The sequence below is a fragment of the Drosophila gunungcola genome, chromosome 3R (assembly GCF_025200985.1).
Source record: "Drosophila gunungcola strain Sukarami chromosome 3R, Dgunungcola_SK_2, whole genome shotgun sequence".
Lineage (NCBI taxonomy): Eukaryota > Metazoa > Arthropoda > Insecta > Diptera > Drosophilidae > Drosophila > Drosophila gunungcola.
Genome location: NC_069139.1, coordinates 15,870,869 through 15,883,854, shown reverse-complemented (window position 1 = coordinate 15,883,854; position 12,986 = coordinate 15,870,869). Strand labels below are relative to the sequence as shown.

The 12,986-nt window shown below is 42.6% G+C and overlaps 3 protein-coding genes across 3 annotated transcripts; all 3 read right to left on the bottom strand.

Annotated features, from left to right (window-relative positions):
• Nucleotides 1-342: 342 nt before the first annotated feature.
• On the bottom strand, nt 343-1,785 carry LOC128266144 (uncharacterized). Its single transcript, XM_053002444.1, has 3 exons — nt 1,627-1,785; nt 960-1,569; nt 343-902 (listed from the first exon to the last, which is right to left on the bottom strand). Exons 1-3 carry the CDS (start codon nt 1,691-1,693, stop codon nt 425-427), a joined length of 1,155 nt encoding a protein of 384 aa, XP_052858404.1. The 5' UTR covers nt 1,694-1,785; the 3' UTR covers nt 343-424.
• Nucleotides 1,786-2,221: 436 nt separating this feature from the next.
• On the bottom strand, nt 2,222-3,235 carry LOC128264495 (uncharacterized). The gene is made up of 3 exons (XM_052999994.1): nt 2,661-3,235; nt 2,424-2,578; nt 2,222-2,365 (listed from the first exon to the last, which is right to left on the bottom strand). The coding sequence occupies exons 1-3, from the start codon at nt 3,088-3,090 to the stop codon at nt 2,285-2,287; spliced, it is 666 nt and encodes a 221-aa protein (XP_052855954.1). The 5' UTR covers nt 3,091-3,235; the 3' UTR covers nt 2,222-2,284.
• Nucleotides 3,236-3,533: 298 nt separating this feature from the next.
• LOC128255914 (serine/threonine-protein kinase D3) lies at nt 3,534-12,209 on the bottom strand. The gene is made up of 8 exons (XM_052985833.1): nt 12,008-12,209; nt 10,143-10,657; nt 8,516-8,660; nt 8,032-8,169; nt 7,759-7,955; nt 6,122-7,103; nt 5,008-5,745; nt 3,534-4,265 (listed from the first exon to the last, which is right to left on the bottom strand). Exons 2-8 carry the CDS (start codon nt 10,266-10,268, stop codon nt 4,069-4,071), a joined length of 2,523 nt encoding a protein of 840 aa, XP_052841793.1. The 5' UTR covers nt 10,269-10,657; nt 12,008-12,209; the 3' UTR covers nt 3,534-4,068.
• Nucleotides 12,210-12,986: the final 777 nt, after the last annotated feature.

Sequence of the window (12,986 nt, the reverse complement as noted above, 5' to 3'; positions counted from 1 at the left end):
TAACCGCTTTTTTTTTTTAAGTAAATAAAGTTATAAAACGACGAGTAACACGTTCGGAAACACAGTAAAAATTAGACTTCTTAGATGATGGCAATACTAGTTGGGAAATTTATGTTCTTTAGGATGTGGTATTTTGATTTTTAGGAAAAAAAAGCCGATCTAAGCAGCCATTTTACATTTTTCTGCATTATTTACATTGCAGCGGTGCAAATATATGGTAACTTAATCTCTTTTGAAGATGGCACCCAAGCAAATACTTTTTATTTAGTAATGTATTTCTGAGTGGGGCACAGCTAAAACTTTTCCTGCAAAGAACTACCCAAAATAACAATAAAGTCTGCATTTGGATTTAATAAACTTTATTGACCCGCTTCAGGGTTTGTTTAATCGATGGCGAAGGCAAGGTGTCCTTGGAAAACCCCTTCTACTTCTTCTGCTTGAAGCGACGAGCTAATTTCAGTGCCGGAACCTTGCTGGGCAGGCGCAGGCTGAGAATGTCCGAGCGGGATTTTGGCAGGGCATTCACAATATGGGCGTACTGCTTGATTTTATCCTTGCTGGTGGCCAATGCGCGGGAAAGGACATTTATGTCCACCTCGTACTTCTCGCTGATAAGCAAGGACATTACGATGAAGTGCGTGAGCGCCTTCTCAGTACTGAAATTGGTGCGAGTGCCCCTCTTGGCCACATTGGGATCGGCAAATCGGCGACGTATATCGTTCTCGATCTTCTCCGTGATCCTTGAGAGTTCCACCCTCTGCATTTGCCGGGAACGAAGGGAAATCAGCGACTGCAGGGCGTCCATGTAGATGATGAGCTTGATGTGCAGGAAGTCCTGCTTGGAGGTGATCGTCTTCTCCTGAATACGACCCAAACAGGTCTTTAGATATTCCGATTTGATACTGTAAGTAAAGGGATTGTAGCCGAGGTGTTTAGTTGAAATTGGTTTAACCACTTACGGCAAAGTCTGAAGAGGCGTGGAGAACACCACCTTGGCCTCCTCGTCCAGCCGCTCAAGCAGTTCGCTTGAGATCACATCCTTCACATCGTATACACCACTCAGTTCAGTGGCCTCCTTGTCGAACTTGGGTACAATGGTGGCCAGATAATCCTCGTTGCTGATGCTCACATCGGCCAGAGTCTCATCCTCGTTGTCTTCGATCATAGTCGATGCTTTCACAGTTTCATCCAGATCCTGTCGCACGACCTCAACGTTGACCATCATCTGTTCGTGGTTGTCCACAAATCTGGAAGCCTTGCGTCCTCCAAACTCCTTTAGCAGCTTCTTGTTGGCGTGCTCCCTGCTCAACATGGGCGCTGTCCGCTTCTGGCGCTCCAGTTTCTTGTATATGTGATTGGACAGCAAGGCTTGTTGCACTGGCACGATTTGTACTTTGTTGGTGGATTTGTTTCTCAGGCAGATGTACGTGTCGAATTCTTGGCTATCTTGCAGTTCACCTGTGTACATCTGATCGCCGGCCACCACTAAAGCTTGCTTTTTGTGATCCGCTTTGCTTTCCACCGTGCAAAATTCGCCACTGCCCAAAAGGGATCCATTCTGAAATTTTACTTTGGATGGGATATTTTTGTTATTTCTGAAGTAATTGGGAAACTTTAATTGCTTACGAATTGCGGGCAGGTGCTCATCTCTTTTGTGATCGCACACTGTCTCTATTTGTGTTTTATCTTCCATTTTTAAAAATATGTATATGAATTTGTTCCGAGTTTAAAAACAATCAAAGTGCAGCACGTGTAAGGAAAATGAAACAGCTGACTGTGCGCTGACAAAAGCTAACTGATATAAGATGCGTGAATAAGTCATTGGTTGCTAAGTGATTTTGAGTCGCAGTTGGTGAAAAGTGATTTATATTTTTGAAAAGGAAGATTGTTAAGTGAACACTGGGCAAAATGGTTTATAAATTAAACAAATTATGTTAATATTGATTTACTATGAAACATGTGCTATTTACAATGAAAAATTAATAAAATTAAAAATAATAATGAATTATAATTGACACAATTTAAGAACGGCATACTATAACTTTTAATGCAAACTTTTTAAATTTTGTTCAATTCACAAACTTTTCTGAAACAAAAATACACGAAGCTCTTATTAAGAAATAAAAATAAAACTAATACATAAATTTAATAATAATTACAAGTTTTTTAAATTAAAGTTAAAGTTTATTTAAACTTAAACTAACAAAATGATAGACCGTTTAAAGCCTTTTCTATATATTTGATCAAATATTATCTTATTTAGTTGTAATTCCATTGAAATGATTTATGGACGTCTAGCAGTTTCCGGTAAAAAGCTGAATCCAGAAAGTGAATAATGTTTGCTTTTGACAATCTTCACCACTTGCTACAAGTGTTTAAAGTTTTTATAATAAACAATTTTTAAAGAAGGTTTTCCAACTTACCATGACCAGTTTGATGAGAAAAACGGCGAATGTCAGGAAGTTTATGGTCATGATTGCCGCCTCAGGCGGAAAATCTATATCGGAATCATCCAGTAAGCCTCGTCGTCGTCGCCTTTTTCGCTCTGGTGGCTGCCACATAGCCGCGAACTGTTGCTCTGTTGGAAAGAATTTAAAGGAAAAAAACCATTTCAAAAACAATTGAAATTAAGATAGATTTAAGATTTATTTAATACGCACCAATTAGTCGCATTAGATTGTCGCGTAGGTTCTTTAGCAGCTTTATCTTCTTCCCGAAAGTCAGAGCCGATTTCGTGATCCAGGTCTTCTGCATGGTCTTTAGGAATTTAAAAAATCCCTGCACGCTGGGCACTTCCATTCCCTCATCTTCCGATGGCTGCTCTGTGGTCTCCTCCTCCTCCGATTCTTGACTGGCGTTCTCGGATGGGTTGGAAGAATGTTTTCTGGATGTGGTCTCCACTTTTGGGGTAACCACATCCACATTCAGGGTTGGTGCCTTGGTAGAGCTGACCATCATGGGACTAATGATGCCAAATCTCTCCCTCTGGTATTCTAACCAGGCGGAACTGGGCGTGTTAAAGTCATCGCCCTGTTGACTAATCCCGGAGAGAATTAAGAAGAGGAAACACCTAACCACAAAAAAGTACATCTTCTCTGCTTGTTAGCTGGTAAAGAACTGCTGGGAAGTGCTGAAGAAGTCTTCCGAGAAAGGTGCCAGCCGTCGCAGGCCAACGATTTGTGATTTTTTGCTGCACATTTGGATGCAGACAAGCCATGTGGGTGTTAAAATAAACAGTCATGGGCATAAAAATAGATTAAAAATATTACATACAAATTAAAACATAAAACATAGTTTTTTTGAACCTATATAAATTTTATAAATTCAGAGCTACAACAAAAAAAAAAGTTTCTTATGAGTTTATAGATTTTTATTATTTTTAAGCCTTAATAAAAAAAAGGATTCGGCACTGTATTTAAAAAAGCCACGCCCGTCTATTCAGGCTTTTAGACGTATTATTCCCTTTTGTATTAAGTATCCAACCCCTTTTCATGAACACACATGCAAATAAAAAAATTATAAGAGTGCTCCTCTTAATTGTCAAGCGTTGTTTATTCAGCTATATTTTCCCGGCCATTAGTTTGGTTAATGTTTTTTTGTGTACCTTATGGCCATTGGTTCTAAACTGGATCTGAGGTTCACAGTTACTTCCGGGTTTATGTATATTAATTGTGTAGAGTTATTCATAAGAGTTGCCTTTAGGTGGTTAACGAATTAAAGCTATCGACTAATTTTGATTCTAGAGAAAAATTTAGCACACAGAGTTGTAAGTTAGAAGAATCCATTTGTTTAGCAGTTACCGAAAAGCGCGTTAGAGAGATGGGATAAACTTATGGGCTAGGCAATAGGGTTGTACTGCTATTTAATGTGCCGGCAGAGATGGAACCGCATCCATTTCAGGGCCTTGTCGCTAATGGCCTCCGACTTGGGTGAGTTGCCGCAGTCCGAAAGCCGATGGCATCCGGCACAATCCGCCGGAGATGGACGATAGCTCTCGGTGGTGGTCGTGGTGCAGCTCCTTATCTCGGTGGTGGTGCTCTCGAAAATCTCGTCGGGCTCACAGCCAGGTCACATGTCGCCCGCACAGTCCCAGCGCAGGTCATCGGCCTCGTGGGTCAAGTACCGGCCGCCGCCCACCTGGGTTTCCAAGGTCCGGAGGTCACGGTACGTCTGCTTGTCCTGCAGCCAGTAGTGCAGCAGACTTTTGTCCACCGTGTACCGCTTGCGTTGCTTCACCTGCAGCAGGTTGTTGATCAGGTCAATGGCTGGAAAATAAGTGACAAGATTAAACCACATTTCTAAAGGTTCTACTCAAAAAAGGTTATAAAACGTACACTCAAAACTGAAAGCTTAGTGTTTATTAGTGTGCCTTGAAAATAGAGTACAGTGTAAGTTTGAATTCAATACTAATAATACTTATTTCTATACCGAAGAGTATAAAAACTGTAGTCTAAGTCCTAATTTTTAAACCGCATAAGTTTGTTTTGATACTTTCGTGGTATTAATTTAACACTTATCCTATAAAAAAATTTTTATACCCAATAGTTTAACATTCATGTAACAATGTTTTAGTTTATGTGACAACTTTTTGGTGCATATACCTTTCTTAAATTTCCAACTATAATCTTTTTAAAACTGATTTCGATTGTTTAACCAATTGTATTCAAGTTAAAATTAGTTTTCTATACTATGCTTTTTTGTGTTGAAAGCTATGGCTTTTTTGAAGTTTCTGAACCTTTTATAGACATCAGTTTCTATTTTTAGCCATATTAACTCTTGATATAAATAGTAAATACAATTTGGTAGGGCTGGAAAATGAATTTTATAAAATCTCCATAATTAAATATTTTGATAATTTATATGAGGTATAATTAAATTTCTTTTTTCTTTTACAAATCTAGATGTCGATCAAAAACGGTTCTGCTCTAAATAGGTAATCCTATTAATTTCTAAACTCATTGATTGGCATTAAGAAGTAATTTATTTTAAATTAAGGTTACAACTCACCATTAGAGGAGATCTCCTTCCACGGGTTGGGTGGATACATGAAGGCCGCGTTCTGGATCTGGTCGTTGATGTCCTCCTCCTCGTTGAAGGGAAAGGTGCCGCTCAAGCTCACGTAGATGATGACGCCCACGCTCCACATGTCCAGCGATCGGTTGTAGCCCTTGTTGCGGAGCACCTCCGGGGCGAGATAGGCCGGAGTGCCGACCACCGATCGCCGGAAGGACTTCTCGCCGATGATGCGGGCGTAGCCAAAGTCACAGAGCTTCACCTGCGGGAATTCGGCGTCCGAGGAGAGCAGCACATTCTCCGGCTTCAGGTCGCAGTGGACTATATTCTGCGAGTGCAGGTACTTGAGGGCGATCAGGATCTGGGTGATCAGGAACTTGGTCACGCGCTCGCTCAGCCGGCCCCTCGCATGCGACAGGATCATCTCCAGCATGTCGCCCTTGAGCTTCTCCATTACCACAAAGATCCGCTCCGGCGTCTCGAACATCCGTTCCAAATTGACCACGCCGCAGTGCGAGATGTTCTGCAGGATGGCCACCTCGTTCTTCAGCTGCGCCTCCTGTTTGGTGGGGAAGCGCAGCTTGTCGATCACCTTGATGGCCACCTCGCGCTGCGTCTTTTTGTGCACTCCGCCGTAGACCACGCCGAATTGCCCGGACCCGAGCACTTCGTCCGGAAAGATCTGGTACAGCTGGCCCATATCCTGCACCTGCTCCTCCGACTCGCAGCATTCTGGAAGAGGTAGGAGTTTTATTTTGTATTACTAAAAATGTAGCCTAAAATTTGTCTGATATTCTTTTTGAATTTTATATGTTTTTCAGTCTCTGTGTTATTTAGATTTTTAATCTGTTTTAATTTGTATATAGAAATTATCAGATTAAATTGTCTTGATAATTGCTGTCTTCGGTATACACTTTTAGGTAAAAGGAATCGTTTTTTAAGATTTAACAAACTATATAGTTATAAATTTAAATTTGTAAGTTATGATTGTTGACAATTTAAACTATTAAAACTGTATACATATTTTTTTTTTACCTACTTTATATAATATGTATTCAATGAGCGACCGAATAAGCCCATTTCGTCTATTTAAAACTCCCCTACTTACGCGTGTTGGTGACGTGCATGAAGGCCTGCCGGATGCTGGTCTCCCAGCTTTTGGCGATATCGCTGCCGATGCCGCTGTCCGGCGGAGGCAGCCGGACGGCCTGCTCCTCCTTGGCACCCACCTGCGGATCCTGTCCGACGAAGTAGCTGAGATTGGGCAGGCGCAGCTCGAAGCAGTAGTTGGAGTCCGGTCGGGGATCGCCCAAATGGCTCTCGATCGAGAGGAGCTCCGCCAGCGGCAGCTCCTTGTGGTACTTGCTGCCCTGCTCCGAGACGAACAGGGTGATGGTCTTGGAGTCCAGGCGCCAGTAGTACCGCTTGACGGCCTTGTCCAGCGAGGTGTAGTGCACCAGCCAGCCCTCCTTCAGGGCCTGTCCGCCCCGCTTCTTGGTATGCTTGACGGACTGAACGATCCTCATCAGCGGGATGTTGGCACTGGGCGACGAGGAGGTCGAGGACTGGGACTGCTCCGACTGGCCGTCGCTGCTGGACTTGCTGGTCTCAACCCCCCCGCCGCTGGAGTCGTCGCCCAGGCCTCCGTTGACCAGCTCGGGCGGTGAGTTGTGGGCATTGGTCAGGGCCTTGGGTGCCTCCCGGGGTCGTCCGGCCACCAGGTTCACGCCCACCGACAGGGCCGACTTGTACTTGCCATAGTCCGATCCCTCGTCGCCGTCGCTGTCGTCGAACTCCTCGCGGAAGAAGTTGTCCCGCTCCTTGGCCCCCGCCTGGATCTGCAGCTGGCTCAGCTGCGCCTCGCCCGTGCAGTCGTGGGGCACCTTGTCCAGGCACTTCTTGTGCGCGTTGTACTGGCAGTCGCGGCACTGGAGGCCCTGCTTGAAGAGCCCCTTCAGCAGCTTCTTGCACAGCTGGCACACCGTCGGAATGCCGTATGTGTGCACCATGAAGGTGTGCGGAATGCGCAGCACGGTCAGTCCGTTCCGGCTGCCCGACGAGTGGGTTCGCTGATGGCGACCGGGAATATTCTGCGAATTACGAGAGTGCTGGTGTTACTTAATTAGCAAATTAAGAGGCTCTGGAGATGGATTTGCTCGAGCAATGGCAATCCCCCGCGGACAGGAACGCTTTAATGGCCCTAATTGGGCAAAACTAATTTTCATAATTTGGTTGCCCACTCTTCAAGTTTCATTCTTACTGTACAAGCTTCTTTCACTTTTTCAAATAAATTTCCAGGAACTTGAATTGAGCGGATAAAGATGGTGAACAGTTCTTAATACTTACACTATCACTAAGTTAGTTGGTATTGTTCTATTAGGTTAATAGAAACTTTGTTCTGAATAGCAGCAATATGGATAACAATATCACCATTTTAGTAGAAGAAATCCCCCAGTCATTAATATTCGCAAATCCCCGACGAGTATTCAAAAGAGTTAACAAAGCATTAAAAGTGTGCAGTATAAAAGTTTATTGGAAAAAGCATGAAAATAATACAAAGTAAAAGTGTGAGCCAAGTTAAGTACAATTTTAAATACTCGCAGGATAAGCGGAAACTGTCAACCAACACCCTTTCACACACACACACACCCACACACATACACCAGCCACTAGGGGACACAAAAAGGTCCTGTCCGGCTGTCAATTCTTAATAATATCATTCATAAGGTCCGACATGCGCTTTACCAGTGAGCTGCTCGAGTCGTTCCGTCCGGTTCCGGTTCCTGTCGATTCCTCCGTGGAGACGAGCGACTGCTGCGAACTGCCGGACGGACTGCGGGGCGCATGGAGCGTGAAGGAGCGCCTCGAAGTGGCGTCATTCGAGCGGTTGCAGTTGTTCGGGATTTTCACCACGCACCGCTTGTGATAGTTCTGACCGCATCCTGTGGGTGGCAAGGATTCGGTTGGGGATTAGTGGGTGCCTGCTCCTCCGCCTCGCACACTCATCTCGTTACATACCATCGCACTTGAGGCCCTGGCGCACCAGACCAAACAGCATCTCGCCGCAGAAATCACAGAAGGTCGGTCCCTTGTAGGAATGCACGTTCAGGCTGTGTGGCTTGAGGGTCGGCATCTCGGAGGTCGGATACAGTATGGCTGCATTAAGAGAAATTAGAGCAGACATTGTAGTTTTAAATTTAATAGTTAAAAATCGGGTCTGAAGTTCTTTTTTTATATTTTATAATATTTTTTTAAGCTATATATATCTGTTCAATTACTACAAAATAATAGATCAAGGAAATAAAAGAAAATTTGGTGATCAACTTGGTTGAGAATTTCACTTTGTTGTTACAGAATTGAAGGAAGTCGATGTCGATCTCAAAGAAATAAAAATGTCAACTTTTTGAAACGTTTAAATGATGAGTAATTCTGGTGAAAGTTTTCCCCCGATTGGAGATTGAAGTGTGTGGAATGTTGTGGAATGTAAGGAATGGCTACTTACGACTGGCTGTCAGCACAATTTCCACAAGGGTCTCGTCCACCACCTCCGCTGCCGAGTTGATGATGTGCAGCACATTCGGGGTGCTGTAGTCGTGGACGAAGAGCAGAATGCGTTCCGAGAGGTACGTGAGACCGCTGTCCGGTATCTGAAATGGCCAACAGAATGTGAGCACTCCACGGGAGACAGTGACAATACGGCAATGTCCATTTGCAATGTTCGGCTTCGTTTACCGCTTATTTTTGCATTGGGCCGCCCATTATCATATCATATTCGTATCTTAATTGATTGCCCGATAAGATCCAGCCTGCCATATGCACAAAAATTCGTATTGATTTCAATTGATACGGAACAACTGTGGAATTTAACATTGCGGTAAGGTTTGCTTTGTGTCGACATAGTTGCAAACTGTCTTACAAATTAGAAAAATTACTGCTGCATAACTTGGGAGCTATATCATTTAATTAACAAAAAGTACTTATATATTTTATTTATATGCAATCCTTACTTAACATATGGATAAGCCCTCCCATAATTTGGACAAATAGGATTATAGTACCCAAAGAAATCAATTCATACTATTTTATGACCGGATGAAATGCAAGTATTACAGGGGTTATTTGATAAAAGCTTCCGATTGCCATGGTGTATATCTAAAAGGCTCGCAAAGCTCCACGAGTCTTAGATCCTGAATAAACCAAATTACACTGTACCCCCCGCCTGGCAGTCTCCCATTTCGACGAGGAGGGGAACCGGACGGAAGGAGTCATGCCAGGAGCAGTTGTCGTGGGCTATGGAGCTGTGGAACACCACCAGTTGCGGCCCGGTTAATTGAATTGGCCATGGATAGCTGGGCCGTGAGGGGAAACAGGCCATGCGGAAACGAGTCCATGCCTATGTAACTTGGACTAACTTAATGAAATAAAGCAATTATTGTGCACACATACATTTATTAATCCGCCCCTTACCGCTGTTGACTTTCTTCTATTAGCCTTTCAGAAATACAGTGGTAAATTGTTTATTTCTCCTATTTGTACTTATGCTTAAATTCATTAACTAACTATTTGTATACCTACTAGAATGTGTGTATTTTAACTTATACTCTTATAAGGAAATTAAAATCAAAAGATATTTTCCCTACCTGAGGCATATTTGCAAACTTTGTTTTTTCTTAGCTGATGCTCTACGTTTTGTTAGTTTCCTTAGCTAGGACGTTCAATTCAGAATTACTAACTGCATAACTTCTTATACAAGAAGAACCACTGTTAACTTATTGACTAACTGCACCGTTTGTTGACTTGGCCGCCTTCCGGCTTCCGTTCAAATATTCTACAGTTGACATGTTTACTCTACGGTCCTTGCATAATTAACGAAGTTGCAAAAAGGGTCCCCAGATGGTGACCTCCTTTGTAAATCCCACCCGTCAGTATCTTACAGTTGTAATAGCGAGATTATCTTTATACATGTAAGTTTTATAAATTACTAAATAATTTAACCAATAGTATTATGAATATATTATTATGATTGAAAGGCTTATACCCAAACCTAAACTACTTTGTGCCCAATAAAATTTAAATTAATACATATTTTTAATATTATATTCGAGAATGGGTGCCTGTCGGGGCTTTACCTTTGTGTTGATGAAATCGCAGGCCAGGTCCTTGAGCGTTTTGAGTGTGAGGGCGTGGGCGGGCACACAGACTGCATCGCGGACGCTGCCGAATTGGAAAAGAAATGTGACTTCAGGACCCTCCATTATGACGGGAACGCTGCCGACGCCGCTGCCGACGCTGGCTGCGCTGCTGCCGTTGGAGGTGTTGTGGTTGCGTTGGGCCAGGATTGCGATGGTTCGGGCGGGCCCCCTCTCTCCCGGAGCTCCTGTCCCTCGATTCAATGAAATTTCTCCTTTTCCGCTTCGCTTGCAGTGATTTCTCGAGGTTTGCCAACCAACCCTGCGTTGTTATTGCAAATGCCAAGGACGAGCGTAAGTTTAATTCCGCTTCTGACACCGCTATCCGTACTGCTGCTCTCTGTTTTGGCTCCGGTTCAGAGTCGCTTTTGCGGTGCAAGGATCCCAGTAGTCGGTCAGGAGAGATATAAACCAGATTTGCCGCCACACCGCCGCCTCTGGGTCATGAAAACTAACTGCAATGAGAAGGGATATAAAACCATTTTAAGTTTGACGAAAAAATGCACTTTACTCAACGAGTAATATTATTGAAATTGCACAGAAGTTTGCTTTGGTAACTATGCAGGAGGTAATGGATTCTGTATTTCAGGGAGAAAGAGCAGCAATTGATGGAATCTATTGATTGATTGGCTTACTTTTAGAAAGGTTAAAAAATTTAAAGTTTTGCCTTTGTGTGTTTACACAATCGGGGTTCTTTTCATATTATTGTCCTTGGATAAGGAACCTTAAAAATATAAAAAGCACAATATACCAATTATTTTCAAACCCAAGAAGTTCATTTTTGTAAGAAAAGGGTTCTAACTGAGAGTGACTTTAAAATTCACAAAATGAATAAATTGTTGATTAACGACATTAATTTAATAATAAATATTTTATGGTATTTAATTAAATTAATCTACAGTGAGCGGATTGGTATGTTAGGTCAAGAAGCATGTATCACCGAGACAATGGGGCCATAAATAATCCGGCAATCGATTCACCGATTCGATTGGCATTACTTAGCCCTCGATTGGCCATATGTATACTGCACACCCGTAATTATATTTATATACAAAAAACTGGTTGCTAATTGTGATGAGAAAAACTACACAGATAAGATCACTCTGGGAAACTGCCGGAGCGATTTGAATTCTTTCCAATTATTTTGAAGTGCCCTGCCTGCTTGTGACCCATTTATGGAGTGTGTGTGAGGCATTAAAAAATAATTAAAAAATCATGACGGAAAATATGTGCTGGCCATGAAAGGAATGCTAAGAGATGTTGAAGAAAGGGAGAGAAAATTGAAAAAAATGGAAGAACAACAAAACGAAAGCCAAGAAAGAGACTCGGGAGAGCGGCAGCCAAGCAACTTTCTAAAATTGTATCTCAGCGTTTTTTTTTTCCTTCTGGATTTTCGTTGTTGTTTTTTAAGTAGGTGTATCAGTCAAAAGTCGCAGCTGGGAGCTGAGTGCGTTTTGAATTTCAATTGAAGTGGTTTGTTGGGGGAGTGGGGCAGGTGGAGCTGCTGGCTGTTTTTCCTGGCATCTGGAAGCGGAGGCTGCTCCAAAAAGTCTTCAAGTGGTTGGCACCAAAACGATGCCATCTACATCAACGAGAAATAGCCGAAATTGGATCACAAGCACAGGCAAATGACGCAGCGCAGAGGCCTAAAGTCAAGGCTTAAACACGTACGCACTTCGATATTAAGATACTTTATGGTATCCAAGAGATACATTTGGTACATTTACATAACAACGCAAGCAACAAGCAGCCGACGCTGGGCTCTCGCCGATTTTTTGTTAATAATTTATTAGGCAAATACACACATTTTTAGAGCCTTTATTCAGTTCCTTGCATCCGATGGATGCCACTCGGACATGGTGACTAAGCCGAATTGTGCCCCTTGCCTCTGTTTTTACTGCCACCGCTGTTGTCTATTATTCTATGCGCTGCAATTTGATGTCACTGCCATCGTCGCCGCGGCACGTTCTGAGTTTGTTAAGCCAAAAGAGCAACTGACTTGGCCAACTGACTGCCAAAGCCGCCGACGATGCCAGAGACCCAGTCCCCAGTCTCAATCCCCTTCCGAGACCCAGACACAATGCTCCAGACCCAACCCCGGCCCCAACCCAAACGCAGACCCAGTAGCCAGCGCAAAAGCAACTCAAAACCCGTTTGGCGGCACTGACAAAAATATTTAAAATATTTAAATTTTAGTTAGTTACAGTTAGTTAAGAAATGCTAATTATTATATTCGGCTAATTATTATGTAGCAGAAATTAGATTAAAAAGTGGGCTCACAAAGAACTATTGCATTTTGCACAAAAAGATAATTTCTGTATTAGAACTTTACGTATGAAACTTTTATTAAACTTTCTGCCTCATTAAAAAATATATTTTTATATCCAACAGTTTATCCAAAAGGCATTTTAAGGAATGATTAACATAAGACTAAACAATATAATTTTTTACAAAAGTACAAAAGTTCGAGTTTTGGAATTTGACTTTGCTTTCAAAATTTTTTTTCATATTTATTTTTATATGCCAAGATTTTTCTTCATTGTTTTTTACTGAATAAATCGTATATACATTTTTGTTCAGTGTAGACAAATGTATAGAGAAAGACAAGGCCAGAGCAGAATAGAGCGAGATAGGCACTAAGTGGGAGAGAGTGAGAGACTGAGACGTGTGTGTGAGTGTGAGTGTAAGCCATGAACTAAAGCACTCGACCCGGCATAGTCTTACTTCCCCGCCCCTTACGCCCCCCATTTGTTGCCCAGTTTGTTTGTTTCCTTTGTTTGTTTG